The 20,682-nt window shown below is 42.4% G+C and overlaps 3 protein-coding genes and 1 non-coding gene across 5 annotated transcripts; 2 read left to right on the top strand and 2 right to left on the bottom strand.

Annotated features, from left to right (window-relative positions):
* Window positions 1-1,520: 1,520 nt before the first annotated feature.
* On the bottom strand, window positions 1,521-4,139 carry nup88 (nucleoporin 88). The gene has a single exon (XM_034701717.1). The coding sequence runs from the start codon at window positions 4,090-4,092 to the stop codon at window positions 1,930-1,932; it is 2,163 nt and encodes a 720-aa protein (XP_034557608.1). The 5' UTR covers window positions 4,093-4,139; the 3' UTR covers window positions 1,521-1,929.
* psmd8 (proteasome 26S subunit, non-ATPase 8) lies at window positions 3,723-8,176 on the top strand. 2 transcript variants are annotated; one of them, XM_034701719.1, is made up of 8 exons: window positions 3,723-3,967; window positions 4,200-4,311; window positions 5,647-5,719; window positions 5,817-5,919; window positions 6,006-6,171; window positions 6,302-6,402; window positions 6,881-6,992; window positions 7,353-8,176. In XM_034701719.1, exons 2-8 carry the CDS (start codon window positions 4,207-4,209, stop codon window positions 7,488-7,490), a joined length of 798 nt encoding a protein of 265 aa, XP_034557610.1. In that variant the 5' UTR covers window positions 3,723-3,967; window positions 4,200-4,206; the 3' UTR covers window positions 7,491-8,176. The 2 variants fall into 2 exon arrangements, with proteins under 2 accessions (XP_034557610.1, XP_034557609.1); XM_034701718.1 differs by lacking the exon at window positions 3,723-3,967 and having other exon boundaries at window positions 4,161-4,311.
* A 1,747-nt stretch (window positions 8,177-9,923) lies between these two features.
* trnap-agg lies at window positions 9,924-9,995 on the bottom strand. The gene has a single exon. It is a non-coding gene; the product is annotated as a tRNA-Pro (tRNA).
* Window positions 9,996-10,895: 900 nt separating this feature from the next.
* spred3 (sprouty related EVH1 domain containing 3) lies at window positions 10,896-19,773 on the top strand. The gene is made up of 6 exons (XM_034701327.1): window positions 10,896-11,192; window positions 14,546-14,711; window positions 14,877-15,045; window positions 15,148-15,209; window positions 15,312-15,470; window positions 15,812-19,773. The coding sequence occupies exons 1-6, from the start codon at window positions 11,182-11,184 to the stop codon at window positions 16,814-16,816; spliced, it is 1,572 nt and encodes a 523-aa protein (XP_034557218.1). The 5' UTR covers window positions 10,896-11,181; the 3' UTR covers window positions 16,817-19,773.
* The last annotated feature ends 909 nt before the right edge of the window (window positions 19,774-20,682 follow it).

Raw genomic sequence — 20,682 nt, 5'->3', positions numbered from 1 at the left:
AGACAGATAGAGGGGAGTAAGAGAGAGAAGTGATAGTGATGAGACGAGTCGTAGAAGCTGTTGCCGCTGGAGTCCAGCACGTCCTGATCAGCTGGAGTCCAGATCGTCCGCAGCAGGAGGACATCTACGGCAGCTCAGAGGAATCTACGAGACAAGGGAGCTCAGGGACTCCAGAAAGGTCTATGGTTAGTAACTTTAATGAGACAGGCAGAGTTAAAGTAAGTGATGAGGGGGTTGGGGGGAAGGGGGTGAGCTAGGATCCCTGTGTGTCAGTGTGCCAGTTCCCCCGGCAGTCTAGGCCTATAGCAGCATAACAAAAGCTGGTCCAAGCCTGATCCAGCTCTAACTATAAGCTTTGTCAAAAAGGAAAGTTTGAAGCCTACTCTTAAAAGTGGAGAGGGTGTCTGCCTCCCGGACCCTGACTGGTAGATGATTCCAAAGGAGAGGGGCCTGATAACTGAAGGTTCTACCTCCCATACTACTTTTAGAGATTTTAGGTACATCTCACGACACCCTAGGGGGTCCCGACCCGCACTTTGGGAACCCCTGCTCTAAAGGATAGGATCAAAACTCTGAACACCTTGACCTTAGAGTAGGAAATGTTACTGGTGGTGGTTACCGTGAGGTCCAACCCTGGAAAGATCTGTGGTGTGGACAAAGCTCTATTTTTGAGTTCAAATGTTACTAACAAGATGCTCCGGCACAGTTAATCAGGTAAGTGTGCATCTTCCTGAAAGCTGTAACAAAACACAAAGGAGAGTGTAATAATAAATATGGATTTGGACCCATCTTTTGGAGTTAGAGTTGCTCTAAAAAGGCAAGTTACTGCAACTAATAACTTACAGTTTACATGTTAAGTTTTCTTAAACTTAAACTTCTTTATATTTAAAAATGTATTTTTAATATACACTACCAGTCAAAAGTTTGGACACACCTTATCATTCAATGCTAATTGTTTTCCACATTGTAGATTAATACTGAAGACATCAAAACTATGAAATAATCTGGTTTTGCCATAATCTGGATTACAACAGCAAATAGGTCTATCCATTGTGTGCTAACCCTACCTCTGAACAACACAACTGATGGTCTCAAACACATTAAGAAGGCAAGTCATTCTACAAATGAACTCTTGACAAGGCTCATGTTCATTAGAAACCATTCCAGGAGACCACTTCATGAAGCAGACTGAGAGAATACCAAGAGTGTGCAAAGCTGTCATGAAGGAAAAAGGGGGCTACTTTACAGAATCTAAAATATTAAACATATTCTGCTTTGTTAATTAAATAATTCCATATATGTTATTTCATAGTTTTGATGTCTTCAGTATTAATCTACAGTGTTTACAATAATTAAAATAAATACAAACCCTTGAATGAGAAGGTGTGTCCAAACTTTTGACCGGTAGTTATTTTAAAAAGTCGACCTGTTTTGAATTAACTCATGAATGCAAATTTTAATCAAAGTTCTTAAACATCAGTGAGTGATCAAAATAAGAGTGAATAACAACTAAAGACAGGTACAGGGAATATACATTTTATTTTCAATCCAAAAACTGGAGCCAAGCATGTTGTAAACACCTCAGGAAGATGACGACAGCTCAAAAACATTTCTAATCTGAGCTGCCTAAACAGCATTTTCCACTTTGACTAAATACAAGACTCAAACTTTAACATTTACAAACACTGATGTATAAAAATGCAAAATGTTATGCAAGACATGAAGGCAAACTTGGCATATCTCTATTTAGAAATAAACAACATTTAGTATGAAAGGTGAAGTTGTATCAGTGTGTACAAAACACCTTTTAGGTCAGATACACACAATGCCCCCAAAAGTTATAACTATCACATTTAATCATAGCATTCAAAAGAGCCTTTCAGTTTCTGTCCAGATTGTGTGCAACAAATGTCTTGGTTGCAGCCGTGCTCAGAAGCTGAAGTGGTTTTTGATGTCTTTGATTTGTTTCATCATGTCCCCAATCTGCTGCCCCTGCTCTCTGAGGACATCCTGCACCACCTTCTTCTGCTGGACATTGAGTGAGACCGTGCTCCTGGCTGAGGGTGTATCCTTATCCACTTGAGTCTTCTGGTAGTCCATCTTCATGTTCACCTGCTTGATGGAGTTGTCCAGGTGTTTCAGTTGATCATTTATGGTCTGCAGCTCCTTCCTCATGTCCTTCTCGCTGTTTGACAGTATGGGAAGATGGCTCTGCAGGCTGCCCAGGACTTTCTTCACCCGGTTCATGATGGTCTCCTGACGGTACTTTGCGTCTTCGTACTTGTCAGCCAACCTCTCGGCGTCCTCTCTCAGGCTCATCTTGTCCTCCCTGCACAGCGTCATCTCGTCCAGCTGCTTGTTCTTCTGGCCCGTCAGAAGCTTCACCCTCCTCTGCATCTCTTCGCGGGCCATGTCCTGCTTCAGGATGTACTCCTCTCGAAACACCTGCGTGGCTCTGCTGAGGAGCTGCAGGCACTCTGGAGGAGGGGGCGACGTTTCCTTGTCTCCGGCCTTGAGCACGAGAGGATTCGTGGAGCTGCGTGCCAGGATGTTGCGGATGTGCTGCTCGAAGGAGTCATCCGCCAGCCCGCGCAGAGGAGAGCTACCAGAACCTGGACCTGGATGGGAACACAGCAGTGGAGGGGAGGGAGGGCGAATGGAGCTCAGGAGGGGCAACAGGATGCACTCGTAGCTGCTGGTGATGCAGATCATGGTGGCGCCCAAAGCGAGGTCAGACACAATCAAGAAGCCACGAACTGGAGCAGACCCACTCGTTGGGAGGGGTCTGGTGCAGAGAATGTGCTCCACAATGCAGCGCTTCTCTGCAGCCAGCTCCTGTAGACTGTCCTTATCCTCCTCCCCTGACTGGAGGAACTTCTGCAGCTTGTTGACCCAGATCAGGCCCACACCGTGGACCCCTGCTTCATGGGTGCAATGATACCGGTGCTGGCACAGGGGGTCTCTGTGCAGTCTGATGGGGCACGTGAAATCAAACTCTTGCGGCTCCTCGTCCTCTCCCGTGGCCACTTTGAGTGTCAGCTCCAGCTCGACACACTCAAACACATACAGAGCCGGCACCGCCTCCCCTCCTCGGATCCACTTCTCCACGGCCCCGGTCTCCTCCTCGTCCTCAGACTCCAGCACCACGCAGTGATAGAGCGTGCCTGTTTCTGTGGCGATGACCAGGATGCTGGGAACGCAGGGCAGGCAGAGGATGGCACAGGCATCATAGCCGTAGTTGTCCTCTGCTGCAGGATACATGGGGAGAGGTCCAACAGGGGTACTCAGCCTCACCCCGTTTGTCTGGCTGGTGTAGCTCAGGTAGGTCTCTCCATTTTCATAGAGGATGTACAGAGGGTACACGAGCTGCTCTTTGGAGCACAGTCCTGCAAGCTGCCGAGGTGGGGATGTGATTGGCCCAAAGTCAAACGCCACAGCTATCTCCCCCAGAGAGGCTGCATAGGACCGGGCAGGAGGGTGCACGCTGGTGTCCTCCTCAGACTGTGACAGTGACAGGACTTTACCCGGGGTCTGTGGAGACTTCAACCCGTAGAACCTGATGGTGTTGTCGGATGTGAGGAGAACCAGGTGGGGCTCATCAGTTTCGCTGGGGTACCAAGCCGCTTGCCGGATCGTCACAGAAGGGGAGCTCGTGAAGAACCGCTCAGCCACTGGGATGGTCCTGCAGTTGATGTCGCTCCTCCCGCCCTCGAACTCAGACCTCTTCCCCCACCTCTGAGGGAGCTCCAACACCGACATGCCCCTCAGCCCGACCAGAGCCACATGGTGCTGGGTTGGACTCAACAGCACCTGGCACACATCGAACAGAGGAGGGTTGATACACAGCAGGGTTTGATAGTTCCCTGTAGTCAGACTCTCATCATCCGAGTTGAGCTGTCGCAGGTTGGTGGTGTAAAACACGCGGTCCGTGTCGTCCCACACGAACAGGTCTCCCCCCAAACAGAAGGTGAGGTTCTTAGCGACCCCCCTTTCATTTGAGAAGTACTCATAATCAGACTTCTCTTGGAGTTTCTTGAAGATAGCATGGTTTGGTAAGTCCTCCAACCACCGCTCCGTGTTGAGCGCCGCCATCTTGTTTTAACCGTTTCTGGTTTCTTCATTTACGGCAGCTCGAGCTCGGGGGTTTTTACGACAGTTAAGTTTAACGTAAAGCGTGACGACTGTCGTATAATTTGCAGAATCACCATGGCGTTGAAAGAAACCGCTGGGCTGTACGAGACCCTCAAAACAGAGTGGAACAAGAAGAACCCGAACCTGAGTAAATGTGGAGAACTGCTCACTAAACTGAAGGTACTGTTGGAGTCTGGTTTGTGTGTTTTTGGTTGAATGTGTCGAGACAAATGAGAGTTGTGGTCGCTGTTAGCAGAGGAAGCTAACATGCTAGTGTATGCTAGCTTAGCTAACGTTTTGTAGTTTTGTGTAAACTGTTTGTTTATTCTAAGATAGCTTCATCAATGTGTGTTTTAAGGGTTGAGTTAACATTTTTTAAACATTTGCCTGATATGATAATTCTGTAATTTAACATTTAAAAGGTTGGTGGATGAATTAGCACAGTCAGTGTTGTTGATGTGAAGAAACCCATCGTCCACTTGTTCACCCTTCACCTCAATTCAACCTAAAACTGACAGCCAATTAAATATCTAAACAAACATTTAGTGATCCTACTTTGTGTATTATTGTTTCTTTAATGCTAATATTGCTACATTGTTAATTTATGAGCTACAGCACATCAGCTTGTCCTCTACTTGTATATATTTCATCTGTTGTCATTTCCGTGTTTAAGAAGATTATTTCTAAAGGTGTCATTGTTAAAAAAATAAGAGGAATTTCGATAACTGCTGCTACACCTGAACATTTAATTCTTATACACTGCTTGACAAAAGTATTGTCCCATACAGGCTACCCATTACTGAATCTAAAATCTTACAATATATTCCAATATAAATAATTTCAGGGTTTGAAATATTATTGATCAATTGCATAGGTAAAATAAAATGAAATGTGATTTTCTTGAAATATCAAGAAATTCTTGCTGCCCATTACATTCTAAACCACAAGAGAGGGCAAGTTCTGCAGAAGGATGGTGCTCCTTCTCATACTTCATCCTTCACTTTTGGAGGATGAAACCTAAGAATCTCCATGAACTCTGGGAGTCCTGCAAGACTGCTTTCTTTTCTATTTCAGAGGACTTTGTCAATATGTTATTTGAGTCATTGCCAAGATGTATGGATGCAGTCCTCCAAGCTCATGGGAGTCATACAGGATGTTAATTATTTTTTCCAAAGCACCATGACTTTATGATCTGAAGTTATTGTAGCATGTTTGTGTATTCAAAATAAAGTATATGTTTAATTTCTACATTATTTTTGTATGCAACAAGACTTTTGTCCAAGCAAAATCTGACCTTTCTGTCCTAATTAAATGAGAAATCTCAATGAATGATAACAAGCTTTATTTTGGTAAAATAAAAAAAAATTAAGAGGGCTTTGCCTTTCATATGTGCCATTTCTGATTCCCATTGATCAACTACAAGTACAGTTGTTATTTGTTGTTCCTACAACTTGGATAAGTGACAAGACTTTTGTCAGGGACTGTATGATAATGTCAGTCATCTTCTGTTCACAGATTTCCTTACTGGAGCTAAACTTTTTACCCACCACTGGGTCCGCCCTGACCAAGCAGCAGCTCATACTAGCTCGTAAGTACAGGCGGAAAGTCCAACTTACACACACAACTTTTTATTTGTGTTATGAAATGTGGACATGTCATATTAACATACATTCTATGTATTTCAGGTGATGTACTGGAAATCGGAGCCTTGTGGAGTATCCTCAAGAAGGACATCCCATCCTTTGAGAGATACATGGCACAGCTGAAATGTTACTACTTTGACTACAAGTAAATTCACCTTTTGATTTTTAAGGATCTTGTTGCATGGTTCTCGTTGTTTTTTTCTAACTCGGCTCTTTTACTTCTGTCCTCAGGGATGAACTGCCTGAAGCTGCCTACATGCACCAGTTACTCGGACTCAACCTGCTGTTCCTGCTCTCACAGAACCGTGTGTCCGAGTTTCACACAGAGCTTGAGAGATTGAGTGCACGAGACATTCAGACCAACGTATACATCAGACACCCGGTCTCCTTAGAACAGGTGCACAGTTTGTGATTTGATATTTATTAGTGAGATAAATGTGTAATGTTCTCCTTTTATGTTATGTATATTAAATAACTTGTATGTGAATGCCATCTTAATGTTTACATTTCTCTTCTGGACTTCACAGTACTTGATGGAGGGAAGCTACAACAAGGTGTTCCTTGCTAAAGGCAACATACCAGCTGAGAGCTACACCTTTTTTATGGATATTCTGCTCGACACCATTCGGTAAGAACCAGTATTGTAGCTATGACTAATATAATTTCTACTCTTTGCACTTGCTTAATATTCAGTGTGGTTGTTTTTTTGACATATGTTTCAATATCTTTTTTTGTTGTTCTAATGAATCCTATCGTGTTTAAATGTTGCTTACATTACCCCATTGGATGAGAAATATTGTCAAATCTTAGATCGATTGATATTTAATTTGTTTGGACACCTTAGCAAAGAGGAAGTGACATCAGCAGTTTATGATATGAATATTGCTGCAGGTAACCGCAGCAGGAAAACTAATGGTTAATGCCAGCCTACTATTTAATCGGACAAATCAAAATACACACTTTCTTTTTTTTTTAAAGTCCTGTAGCGAGGTGTAGAAATGTGAGAAAATTACACTTTATTTATTTACTCTAATTGAGAAGATTGAGTGATTAAACATTCACAGATTTTAAAGAAGTTACTTGAACTCTGACCTTTGCCTTTGCAGTGATGAGATCGCAGGATGCATAGAAAAAGCATATGAACAGATCCAGTTTGGCGAAGCAACCCGTGTGCTTTTCTTCAGTTCTCCAAAAAAGATGACAGAATATGCTAAGAAGGTATGTATGTTCGGATTCATAGAGATTATTATTTATCTGACAGTTTGACTATTTATCTAGGGCTTACGAAAAGAAAACATGAAAAGTCTTCCAATGAGATAAAAGAAGGGAACTTGAACGCATTAATCATAAAGGGAGGGGGTTGGATATCATCTGAAAAATCAATTTCTATACATTTTACAAAGACGGAGGTTATTATAAGTGCTGGGAAATAAGTACAGTATATCATGTTTCTAATTTATGGGAACAAATGAATAATTAACTATTTTATAAAACAAAAGCCTTCTCAGATTCTTGCCTACAAACAATTAATAAAAAACAAACCAAATCTGATTATTTTTTTCTGTCATTTCATTGCAGAGAGGATGGAGTTTGAGCCAAGATGGCTATTACTCTTTCACCACTCAGCAGCAGCGGACAGAAGAGGTGACCATCCCCTCCACAGAGCTGGCACAACAGGTCATCGAATATGCACGACAGCTGGAAATGATTGTGTAATCCGCCCCCAGGAACACACTCAGCCATGTACAGACACACTCAGATACTCACGCCGCTGATGCAGTATACATCCAGGCAGTTCAAACACAATTTCCCTGAGGATTATGAATGCAATGTTTCCCAGAGTGGTTAACAATTTGCCCATACCTTGTAAATCAATTACCATTTCTTTTCTCTGGATGTCCTCACAGTTTTTCTTTTAGTTCCAAAGATTGAAAAACTCAGATTGCCACAGGAGAACAGTCCACTCAGCAAATGTAACACATCTACCTGTGAATTGAGCTTGTTATGGGTGATATCAGGCTGGTGGACCTCCCATCTTTCTTGTCCATACTTTGTGTGATACGTTTGAGTCTGGGCTGTTTTTACAAGTTCACTATCACCACCCTATGTCTTTGCCTTACAGTGTCACAAAAAAAACTATCAATAAAAACATGAATATTTCCAAATTTAAGCAAACTCTTTTTGTACACAAAGTTCATTTTTCCCTTCGTAGAGCTTGCAGAAATGTATTACCCTTGCCTTGTATCCTAGCAACTGACAGAATTGCCATTGAAGTTTGTGTTTGTTTTTTTTTAACGGTAATGCCTCTTCCTCCCTAGATGGTTTATAATCCAGTTGATCTCACAATGCAAATCTTTGTCTGCAATAAGTGTTACAGAAAATAAACTTTTTGAATGACTATATATTCAGGTATATTATACTTTTTTTACACAGCAAATTTACATGAAAGCAAGCGTTTAAGGGAACCTGACTGCAACAGGATCGATCTTCAAAATACGATCATTCGTAACAAATTCTGACTCTTGAAGCAGAAATAAAGAGTCCATATTTTAAGTATTTTCAATACATCCAAGATACCTGCAAACTCATCACCAACACCTCATCTGTGTGTTTGGTGTTTAAAGTCAAAAGTTGGGTCTCTTCATTTTACCCTTACTGTCACAATGTCAGTTTATCAGCTCAATCACTGCGCAATGACCTAAAGTAACCTTTCGTGAATTAGCTTCAGTGGGCTAGAGATCTACTTTTCCATTGCTGGTTGTGGATATCATTCAATATATGGATTCTTTTGCATCCCTTAAGTGAACACAAAACCATCCCAAAATATCTGCTTGTACAGTCATAATACTTAAGTACTGCCCCTAGTGCTGAATACATGGCCATACAAGAAAACAAGAAAGTCTGCCAAAGGTTGTACTTGCCTGTTTGGAGAACAGGTAAGCGTCTTCTTTTTAATCTGCATGAGGGATTTAATTTAATTGATTAATTACATTTTACATGAAACCTCTGTGCACCTCTTGGACCTGGGTTTTGAGTCGGTACAGTACGATTCATTCAGACTTCTTCAGACTGTTAATGGAGCACAGAGACAATAGGAAGTAAGAATGGACGGGGAAATGTGCTCTTGTGAGATAACACTGGTAACCAGTTCAGACTTAAAGAAGAACAATGAAGAAAAAGTTCCAATTATTAAAATAAAATAAGTAAAGATAAAAATAGATTAATTAAGATAGAATACAATTTAGATATATACAATGTTACAAATGGAGTTTAGATAAATACAGATGTAAATGGATTAAATAGCAGTAATTACAGGCAGTATTAAAATTGTTTCACTAGTGACAGATTGACATGGTGTGATTATGGTTGGTAATGACAGATTAATCAAAATGATAAATAAATATGGGAATATAATAACCAATAATTTATATAAATATGTTGTAAGATATGCTTATTTTTTACCTCTTTAATTTTAATTGCTAATAACTTTATAATAATTGATCATTTATAGGCTCTTGTGAGCCTTATATTGTTTGCACTGTCTACTTTGTTACTGTGACACTTGAATTTCCCCGTTGTGGGACAAGTAAAGGACTCTCTTATCTCTTATCTTATCTCGTATATAATATGACTGTAATATGTAGTAAACAATAATTATGTAATATAACATAACATAATATAGCAAAGATATCTCATTCCTCTATCTTGTTTTAGTCTTGTATCATAAGATAAGATAAGATATGCTTTATTTGTCCCCCGTTGGGGTAAATTCTTTTGTGACAGCAGCTTACAACAAAGGACAGGGGAATACAACAATGTACTAACATAGTTAAAAAATATAATAACAGTAATAATAGCAATGACAGGGTAAAATATAATATAATAACATAAAATAAAGTAAAAATAAAATAAAATATGGCAACTATTACAGATATATACACATTATGTACACTTCTATCTGATAAATAGATAAGGTTATTCTATCTCTTGCTGTTGTTTTCTGTCCCTGTCTTTAGTGAAGCACTTCAGGCTGCATGCTTGAATGTATGAAAGGTGCTACATAGAATAAAATGAGTTGAGTTAAGAGTTGAGTTCAGGTCAGTTGCCAAATGAATCAACAAGTACTTCACCAGGAAAATGAACCTTGCAGGGCTCGTCCGGGATTTGAACCCGGGACCTCTCGCACCCTAAGCGAGAATCATACCCCTAGACCAACGAGCCGCGTGAATCGGCGACTCTGCTGTGGCATCAGTTTCCTCACGTTGTCCAAACTGTGACAGCATGGGTAGCTTATGGTTTCAGACCTCACCAACAATTATAATTTTAAACACCTGATATTTCCTGCATGGAATAAGTGCCACAAATGTCCTTTTAATGGATGATCTTAATATGAACGTGGAGCAGTGGCAGTGCAACACTGAGTTTGTAGCTTCTCTGATTTATAACATCACACTCCTGGATGCTGGTAATCAAAGTTGAGTGTGATTACATCAAAGATTAAGACCGGAAGTGAAGTTTTTATTAATTAAAGTAAGGAGAGGTCTTTCCCTGACCAGACCGAGGAGCTGTCCATGGTGCTGAAACCACATCACTGTCTCCAGGATCCTGTGGACACTGCAGCAGGATGTTCTTCTCCTGCTGATGGTTGGGAACTCCATAATTCAAGCTGTGAGTATGATATAGAATATGTAAAAGACATTGATTTACACTACATGAGTGTAGTAAACATGAATGTCAGGAAATCTGATTTATATTTTCACTCATATTTTATTTAAGTTCAAAAGTATTCATTGAGACTTAACAACCAAGGGATCAGCTGGAGGACATTGATGGTTTACCATGCTCTTCATTTACCACCCACGTCACTCCATGTATTTATAACCATAGACTGTATAACTCAGTGCTCAATTTCTATGAACTAAAACCACATGGACGCACAGACAAACCCTATAGCCCAGCTCAGGCCAGATGCTGTCAATGATTAGTGCGGGTGTGTTGGCACAGGGGCAGGTAAAGTGAGAATGGGAATAAGCAAGGGAGTGATTGGAGCCAGAGAGGGAGAGAGAGAGAGAGAGAGTGAGTGAGAGAGAGAGGGAGTTGGAGAGAGAGGGAGAGAGAGAGAGGGAGGATGCTGCCAGCGGAAAATGGCTGCTGCAACCTCAAGCCTATCCTGATACACCGAAACGACATCAAGGTGGAGAGAGAGAGAGAGCGCCGGAGCAAGGGAGAGAGGAAGAGAGAGAAAGATTAGGAAAATGAGAGCAGATAGAGAGAGAATGTGAGTGAGTCTGTGAGTGTTTCATGAAAGGAGGATAAAAAGAGAGAGAGAGAGAGAGGGAGAGAGAGAGAGAGAGAGAGAGGAGAGACCCTGGGGTGGGCTGCTGCAAGCGGCGGGCAACACCGAGCCATGGAGGGCGAGTAAGTCCTTACATTTTCATTTTTAACATTGCACATAGATTTTCAGTCATTCGCCAAAAACGGATAGAAAGAACGCCACCGCCATCAGTGTTAAAGCAATTTAGCATATTGCACAATAATCACAATGGGTGCTCTACAATTTAGCAGGGCTGCCGAGAATAAAAACACCATTACGTAGTCTTGAATCAACAGCAGACACCCCATTTCCGATTTATCCATTTTTCAATATGTGATAAATGTTAAAAAGGCATGTACATGTAGACTTGTGCGTTCAGAGGACTGGCACACAACATGGGAATAAAAACCTCTAACAGGCCTATAATAATCAAAACATGTATGAGGAACAGGAGAAGCTGTGAAACATCTCAGAAGTATGAAACTGCGACTGGTAAAAAACAGTCACGAAATGAGTCAATGTGTAAAATGTAGGGGGGAGAAAAAAGGGAGAAATATGGCGAGTTTGGGGCCAGCATCGCGTCATTCAAGACATGGCTCCAGTGAAACGAGGGAGGGATGGAGGCGTTGTGATTTTTATCAACGTGTCTCGGGGTTTCATTATGATTTTTTAAAGCCAAACTTTATGAATGAAATGTGATTTTTTTTTCTCTCTCTCTCGCTCTCTCTCTCTCCCTCATCCTCACCCCTCCTCTCCTCCTTCCCTTTTCTAATCGGGCCCCCTCCCCCCATCCTCTCGTTTCCTCTCCATCTCCATCCTCTCACCCACTCGTTCCTATTTCCTTCCCCTTTTTTTTTTTTTGTGCACGCGATTTGTATTTAAGGCCTTAGAATAATCACTGAATGTGATGTCGAATTCAGTCCTGATGTTGTCCCATTCATAAAAAAATAGAACATAATATCGGGGTGTGTTAATGAGCGCGTGCAGCAGGGGCGGAATAGAGGAGAAAGATGATTTCACATTATTTAAATTCAGCGTGCTTTTTTGGAAACAACAGAAAAGACGCGCCTGTGCGTTTCATGCACATGTCGAGCTGCGGTGCTGAATTATTCAATCGATTGGAGAGGGCTGAGCTTCCTTTTTGCAAGAATGCCAGGGCCTCTGATGGCGAATGGGTGCGTTCATTGATACATCTATGTGGGAAACACTCATTCTTCCTCCCTCCTCCTCCCATTTGGACATTTCTTCCCTCATCAGAGCTGGCTTTCTTTCTATCCGTACCTTTATTATGAACTCCCAGATCCTCATAATATGCTTCTTGTGTTGTGCAGCAGAGATGTTTAACAGACTCATCCTTTTATTCCATGCTAACTCACATTCACCACCATCACGTGAGCATGGATTGTTAACCCTCCTGTTATATGTTCGTTTCTCTGGAACAGCAATAATGCTCCTGGGTCAATTTGAGCAGGTGCATATTCAATTATCCAAAAGTGTCAGAACCCCCAAAAATTCAATACATTTTTTTAAATCTTATTTTTCCTTTTTATTTTCAATATGATGCTCAGACCATGATCACATAGTATGGAGCCACACAACATAAATTACAAATAACAAAACAATATGGCATGTTTGAAGTACAACAGATCTTACTTAAAGGCACTATGAGGAGTTTTTAACTGGCTGAGAAACAGACTGATCTATGTGGGAAACACTCATTCATCCTCCCTCCTCCTCCCATTTGGACATTTCTTCCCTCATCAGAGCTGACTTTCTTTCTATCCGTACCTTTATTATGAACTTACAGACTCTCATAATATGCTTCTTGTGTTGTGCAGCAGAGATGTTTAAATAACGACAAACAGACTCATTGTTTTTATTCCATGCTAACTCACATTCACCTCAATCATGTGAGCACGGATTGTTAACCCTCCTGTTATATGTTTGTTTCTCTGGAAAAGCAAGAATGCTCCAGAGTCAATTTGAGCAGGTGCATATTCAATTAAAAAAATGTTAAATCTTATTTTTCATTTTCCTTTTTTTTTCATTTTTAATTTGATGCTCAGACCATGATCACATGGTGTGGAGCCACACCACATAAATTACAAATAACAAAACAATAGGGCATGTTTGAAGTACAACAGATCTTATTAAAAGGCACTATGAGGAGTTTTTAACTGGCTGAGAAACAGACTGAAACTGATACTGATGCCTCTTTATGACCCTCAAAAGCAATCATCTACAACAACACTGATACCTTCTCTGTTGTCATTGTCTAAAACTGCTCTGAGGGGGTAGGAGTCAGAACAGATGATTGACATCTCGCTTTAGAAACACCCTTTTTTGGCTGTTTTCATTGCAAATAATCACATTGTAAGATATGTCTAAATGTTAAAAGACAACAGGATGAGGTTATTGTCTGAAGACAATTATTTTGCATGTACAGGACAAAGAGATAAGAGGTATCACTTTGTCCACAAGGGGGCGCCAGAATCAATACAAGCTAAAAGTTCCTTACAGTAGCTTTAAACAAAGGAAGGACATTCTTCAGGAAAGCTCCTAATTTACAGAGAACTTTTGGCTTATCTGATTGCAAAAGCAGAATAAATTTAAACACAGAGGGATGTTGGGAATAATACCTGGGGTATGATCCTCTCTCTAATATTCAGAATGCTTGTGTTTCTGCATTCAAACAAAATATGGTACTCATCACCCACACGATCATCATTACAGAGATTATATATCCTCTGTTTTCTATCCAGGCCTTTATACCTTCCAGTGACCTTAGAGATCCTGGTGTTATTTGTTCTAAAATTACAGATAGCCTGTCTATACTTCTGGTTTAACTCCATTACTAAACATTTAAATCAAGATTTAGTCCATTGGTGTTCTTTAATTCTCACAGATCATGCTTCAATGAGGATAACTCTCATCTTTCATTAAAATGAATGTTAAAACTTTTATTTAATGTGCATTGGAAATCCCTAATCACAGTTTTTTGTTCATTTTATTTTACATTCTGATTTTTTTTTTTATGAAGTGATGTTGATAACTTAACACCTCTTCTGTCACATGCTGCACAGATTTTGATGCTGCATTTAGCTGGTTTTGAAGGAATATATTGCCTAAAATAGACTTTTAAAAGGATCAATTTGACCTGCAACACAACAGGAGGGTTAAACACTGTCCATGCCTTTGAGCTGTCACCTTAAAATGCCACTTCTCATACACAACAAGCTGTCACTTCTGTCTTTGTGTGTATTCCATGATGCAGTATGAGTGTCACATAGCTGCAAATATTCATGCCACTGCTGCATTTCTGTGTTCAGGAAGTTGATCTTGGCGTGAACTGAATGGATGTGCGTATACCTGTGCGTGTGTGTGTTTGTGTGTATACCTTTGCCTGCTTTTAATAAGCCTGGGCCTCTGCTCACTCTCTTGGCTTCCCCCCTGACAGTGTGCGTGTTCGTGCAGTGGTGATGACACGTGATGACTCCAGTGGCGGTTGGGTGCCCCTTGGAGGTGGCGGCCTCAGTCATGTGGTCATATGTAAGGGGCGGAGTCATGAAGGCAGGGGGCGGAGAGAATACATCATTCGTGGAGAACGACTGCGAGATCGAGCAGTGAGTGTGTGCGTGTGATATAGCTGTCTTTGGTGCCACGTTGCTCCTCAACGCCACCTAAAGACTGTAGATTCATGTGATGTGAGGGCATGATTTTTTCAGAAGGGTATTTTGATTTTGTAATATAACTTCCTACGTTGCTGGGACTGCTGTTTGTGTCTGTAGCCAGTGTTGGAGTGTGCAGTGCAAAGGGGGTTAGTGTACAACAAGGTGAACCCCATCTTCCATCACTGGAGAGTAGAGGATCGAAAGTTTGGCCTTACGTTCCAGAGTCCTGCTGATGCCATCTCCTTCGAGAAAGGGCTGCAAGCTGTCATAGACAAGCTGGACAGAGGTAGAGATACATGGAGCACAAATAACAAAACATCTGTTGTGTTTGAATTGGCTTGAGACAGAATCTAGCAAAGTCCTAATCCCCTCTTGTCATCCTGTCAAGGCTCTGACTCGCCCTCATCCTCCACACCAGAAGAGGCCGACACAGAGGATGATGGGCAAGCAGTGAGTATCAGAGCCGTTTATTATCAACATTCATTCTCTGCTGAATGCAGAATCCGTTGGTGTTTTTGACTTGTGCAACCAATGACACGCAGCTTCTGCCAGTCCCATACAGGAAGTGAGTCTTCATCCAACAGTAGGAAGGAGATGCTTCCCAAACCCCTCACCATAGTGACGAGTGAGTCTTCGGCTACCTGCTTCGTACGGCCAGAGGAGTTTAGTTTTGGACCCAGCCATGCTGTAACCACTCAGACACCTGCGCAGGTAGCTAAAGACCTTCTGCTCCAAGTGCATTGTGATAACAACACATGTGGACATTTAAATATCCAGTTTATTCTCTATTTATGAGTTTATTTATTCCTCACCACACTCAAAAGGTCATTCCTGTAAAGTGTCAAAGTGAAATCTGGGAAGCACATGGTTCATCAGGGTAGTATGATTGATGTTCCTATGTTTCACTCCTACAATCCACACCCACAGAACAGCTGTTTTTTTTATCCTACATGTGGTTCTGAATGATAAGAGATAAGGAAATATTGAAGAAGTCTAAAGAGTTTGTACACCGTGTTCCTGACTCCCTCTGTAATCCTTTACCATCTCCACAGATCCACACCAGGCCGGGACAGCACCATCTTTCACAAATAGCCGCTGTCTTGAACCCTCCAGCACCTCCGCCCCCGCCTCCTGCACCACCTACTCCTCCTATAGGTCCCCCAGCCTCATCTCCTCTGTCGCCCCTCTCACCTACCATTTCACTTCTAGAGGAGGGAGACCTACGCAGTTTGGACCCTTGCAAAGATCTGTGGGGTTCTCGAGGCTATGAGGACTACCGACGGGCGGGGTCTACCAGAACTATGGTTGGTGGGCTGACTGGGGGTGTGGTTGTCGGAGGTGGAGGGAGTATTCAGGACAAGCCAGAGCTGTGTGTGGTTCGTTTCGAGAAGGACCTGGCAGGAGTAGGGACCGCAGGCTGTGAAGTGACCGTGAACCTGGACAGTAAAGCTTCCCAGCGTGTCTCCTCATCATCATCACCCACCTGTATGTCCATGCCCAACGCCGTGTCCGGTGTGTCCTCAGGGGCCGGCTCACCTCAGGAGGCGGGCAAGGGCTCGCCCTCTCCTTGCTGCATCCACAGCTCGCTGGCCACGCCGCGGTCGCGGACTCGTAAGAGAGGGGTAGGGGCCAGCAGCAGTTGCGACACGGGGGTAATCTCCCCTGACGACGACAGCCCGTGTCCTCAGGCGTCGTCATGCTCATCTCGCTGTGTGTACTGCCGCTCTGTTTTCAGTGCTTCAGAGAATGGGCGGGGCCGCTGCAGGGATGCCCCAGACCCAGCCCTGCATTGCCTGCGCCAATGGACCTGTGTGTGGTGTGCAGAGAGTCTGCTCTACCACTGCATGTCGGACTCTGAGGGAGAGTTCTGGGAGCCTTGCTCATGTGAAGACTCGATGGGGGGCCACCCACATCCCCTTTGCTGTGCCCGCTGGTTGGCCCTCCTGGCTCTGTCACTCTTCGTGCCCTGCATGTGCTGCTACCTGCCTTTGCGCGCCTGCCTGCGGTGTGGGGAAAGGTGCGGCTGCTGTGGGGGAAAGCACAAAGCGGTCCGATGAAGCCAGGTTCAGGGGTGGGAGGGGTTTCCTGGACCAAAGAGGTTTGGGTGTTGGGGGAGGTGAAGCCTAGTAGGTGTTCTCTGTGGACCCAGACCTCTGACGTGGCCCTCCAGAGCCTCACTGCATTCTGCTCTTTCTCTTTTTCAACCTGGGGCCTTCCTCACTGGTCCATGCCTGCTGAAGGTGCACTTCGATCTGATAAGGCTCTGTGGGAGTCATCTGGAGCCTTCGTGGTGGATTTACTGAGGGTTGGCTGATCCAGAATGAACGGTCAGAGACTTTTATCACAGGAAGGGAGCGGCAGAGGCAAAGATGATGTGTACACTGTTTCAAATGTCTGTTTGTTTTTTTTTTATTTAGAAAGAAAAACACAAAAACAAAAGATGTTTATATATATGATTGTTATAATTTTAATTGGTATATTTTATTAAATGTAAAACATATTGACAGAATCCCCCCAGTGGCACACACTATCACGTTCACAGACATGAGATCTTGGGGAAGTTCTTTGTTACATGTTAGCCTGTTTATCAGTCAGATAAGCAGATGTCACCCTTTACCTCTAATTTTACCTCAGATATTATTCAAACCCTGGTGAAGACAGACAAAGAGGAGGAAGAGGAGGAGGAGGAGGAGGACACAAGTGAGTGCAGTCTTAAAAAAAAACAGTGTGAGCATCTCGGACCGCTCGTGTCGTCTTTTGGGTAAAGACCGCAGTGAGAGAGAGATTTTCAATCGCAAAGGGACAATTATTTCTAAGGGAAGTTGCAATGACAACCACAAAGACTTAAAACTCATAATGTGATTCATTATGATCCTTTGTAACCAAACACAGGGTTATTTCTGTTCTTTAACAAAAAATCAAGGATGTGTGTCAAACATTAAACACCCTCACTTAACACATTTATTCATCTTTCCATGTATTTTTCAATATTAATTCTACAAACACATCACATCTTACCACTGTACTCGTTCAATCAGTCAAGGTGCTTTCAAAGTGAGGCCTCTGAGTGAGTCTGTTCTACCTAATGTACAAAATGACAGTACAGTCCCAATCCCCAAAGAAACACAAGACGAGACCCCGTGCTAACCAATCTCTTGATGTGTCAAGGCCTTCAAACGAGACATCACCAAAAAGAAAAGATCAAGTGCAATGAACAATGTATTGAGAGAGTATTTTTGTACCAGCCTAAATAAGGAAAACTACACAAAAATTGGAAGCATTGGAACTGATACTGTAGTGTGTTGTTGTGTTTGATATCAAGCAGAAACGAGTACACAAACTTGTCTTTGAGCAACAGCATGTAGTTCACAGGTGTGACTTTGACATTCTGTGGTGTGGACTTTACGCTGTGAAAAGAGAGGACACATTCACTTGAATAAGAAGACCAAGGGGGGAGGGGGGAGGGGGGGGTCTTTGTTTGGACATGGTGGCAGATGTGTTTACTGAGTGTTGCTTTAAGTATGAAGTCAAATAAGCTGCTATTTTAAGTCCTGTCCTAACCCTGTTCACATGTTGCTGCTGCTGCCTCTCGACAATTGAAGAGGTGGAGTGGCAGTCAAGACAGTCCTTTAAGGTCTTACTCCACCCAAGGTGCTGAAGATGTAGGAGTGTTGTGTGAAGGAAGATTCTGTTAGATCACAGCTGGGCTCAAACAGAAATTCACCCCCAAGTCATTTTTAAAAAATGTCTCTGGTTATTTCTTGCATTTCTGTGTACATTTTGCTAATTCCTTGTATATTTTTCTATTTCCAGCAAATAACTAGCAGTAGGGTAGATTCAATGCTTATCCCTCTCAGCCCGACAGATTCTGTTAACATTAACACGACTTAATGTGGACGTCTCACTAAATAAAGTTAAAGTTAGTGTCCTCACTTTGCATCAGTTTAACATGATGCAAATTAAATATATAATAGAGGAGGTAGGGTTGGCAGGTTTGATTATAATTGAATCAAGGCTCTGGAGAAGTCCCTCAAAAATGTTTGGATTTAGAAAGCAGGGTAGACATTTATTACACAGCTTAAACGCTAAAAGACAGCAAAGAATCTTCTTCACAGTGTAGGAGAATCTGAGGGGATCTCTCCTTTATATCAGGAGCATTTTCCTTTAAATGAAGCATGGGGGATACTTGCAGTAAGCTCTGAACTGTTGTTGGCTGGTCCTGCTAAAAGTCTCATTTCTCAATCACCTGGAAGACCTTGAAATATAGCTTCAGCAGATTATTCACATGCTGCGTTTTGCCGAGAACTTCAGTCCAAAAGTGACTCTTAAGTGGGTGAACAGGCGTTGGGAGTTCAGAGTCAGGTAATATGACTGCTGACATACATGACCCTTGACCTCTTGGTCATGAGATGATTGTCTTGTCAAGGCTGGCCTGCTTCAAGCAGGACACTCACACCGAATTGGACTGCAGGGTGCTGTTCCTGGATTTGAAATGAACCCCGAGTCTCACACGCACACGGTCCCCCACAGATCTGCATAGACCTCTGCACAGATACACACGTTCACTTGATGGTGCAGATATACCGAACAAGTTAAGCCATTGCACACAGTTTGCTACTTCTGGTTCAGAAATGTTGGAGTTCAGTACTGACAGTCATGTGATCACAATTGCAGGCCCCATTCTGACATCTTAATAAATGTGCCTTTTGATTTGAGTAATCAATAACTTATGATTTTTAAGTAACTCTGTGTTAGGTACTATTTTTCTTTTTGGGTTTTTGATTTCTGCCAATGTGCATATTTTCAAATGTACGTATTTATTAGTTTCAAAGTAATTATTGAGATATTACCTGTTTATTTATTTATTGAGATATTTATTCTGATTCTTTATTTTTTTGAGACAGGTTTTTATCTTCCGTGCTGTCTTACTTCTGACTTTGTGCCAATGTGCTGCTTTGAAGTGTTACATATCGTGGGTTTGTATCATTATTAAACCCTCACTCTATATTTTAAACCAGGGTCTACTCCTCTCTGATACCTGCATGTTACTGACTGTGCCTGTTCCCAAACATGAATCATAACTCCATCAATGTGTTATTATATTATGTTTGCACAATTGAATATGTCTACAACTTTGGAGCAGGTAGAGTATTTTACCTTTTTTATATATATATATATTTTGGCCTTTTTGCCTTTATTTTTTATAGGACAGCTGAAGAGAGAGGGAATGTTGGGAGTAGAGAGCGGGGGAAGACATGCAGGAAATGGTAAACCGTCCAGGAATCGAACCGGCGACCCCTGCGACGAGGACTGTAGCCTCTGTACGTAGGGCGCTTGGACTGCTAGGCCACCAGCGCCCCTGTATTTCACTTTTTTAAATGTGACTGTTTTGGGCGTCTGTGGCTCAGCTAGACTCTGTCGTCTCAGTCAGAAGGCTTTCAGCTCCCACAGTCACATGCTGAAGAGTCCTTGGGCAAGATACTGAACCCTAAATTGCTCCTGTGACAAAGTCAGCAGCGTGTGAGTGTGTATGAGTTGATTTAGCTAATACTAATAGTCCCCTACAACGTCATCCTCTGCCTCCAGTGTATGGATGAGGTGAAAATGGGTGAATGTGACGAGTAGTGTGAAAGTGATCTAGCTGGGGCGCTGGTGGCCTAGCAGGGATGCAGAGGTCGCCAGTTCAACGCCAGGCCGGTTGACCAATAACTGCATGTCTTCCCCAACTCTCTACTCCCCACATTTCCTGTCTCTCTTCAGCTGTCCTGTCAATAAAAAGGCAAAAAAGCCCAAAAATATTCAAAAAAAGAAAGAAAGTGATCTAGCTAGCTAGTGGTCAGACAAGTGCATTTAGAACTATCTACATGAAACATAAGCAGTAATGTTTAAAGGGAGATAATTACACTTGAATACATGTCTCTGT

The sequence above is a fragment of the Notolabrus celidotus genome, chromosome 14 (assembly GCF_009762535.1).
Source record: "Notolabrus celidotus isolate fNotCel1 chromosome 14, fNotCel1.pri, whole genome shotgun sequence".
NCBI lineage: Eukaryota > Metazoa > Chordata > Actinopteri > Labriformes > Labridae > Notolabrus > Notolabrus celidotus.
Note: the sequence above shows the minus strand (reverse complement) of the source record. Positions and strands in the feature narration are given on the sequence as shown.

Excerpts from the sequence above, each read along its gene's own strand:
- nup88 (XM_034701717.1), bottom strand. The coding sequence starts at position 4,092 with ATGGCGGCGCTCAACACGGAGCGGTGGTTGGAGGACTTACCAAACCAT.
- psmd8 (XM_034701719.1), top strand. The coding sequence starts at position 4,207 with ATGGCGTTGAAAGAAACCGCTGGGCTGTACGAGACCCTCAAAACAGAG. Across the intron at positions 4,312-5,646 it reads AACTGCTCACTAAACTGAAG|ATTTCCTTACTGGAGCTAAA; the intron begins GTACTGTTGGAG and ends TTCTGTTCACAG. Across the intron at positions 6,172-6,301 it reads ACCCGGTCTCCTTAGAACAG|TACTTGATGGAGGGAAGCTA; the intron begins GTGCACAGTTTG and ends TGGACTTCACAG.
- spred3 (XM_034701327.1), top strand. Across the intron at positions 14,712-14,876 it reads AACGACTGCGAGATCGAGCA|CCAGTGTTGGAGTGTGCAGT; the intron begins GTGAGTGTGTGC and ends TTGTGTCTGTAG. Across the intron at positions 15,471-15,811 it reads CCACTCAGACACCTGCGCAG|ATCCACACCAGGCCGGGACA; the intron begins GTAGCTAAAGAC and ends CCATCTCCACAG.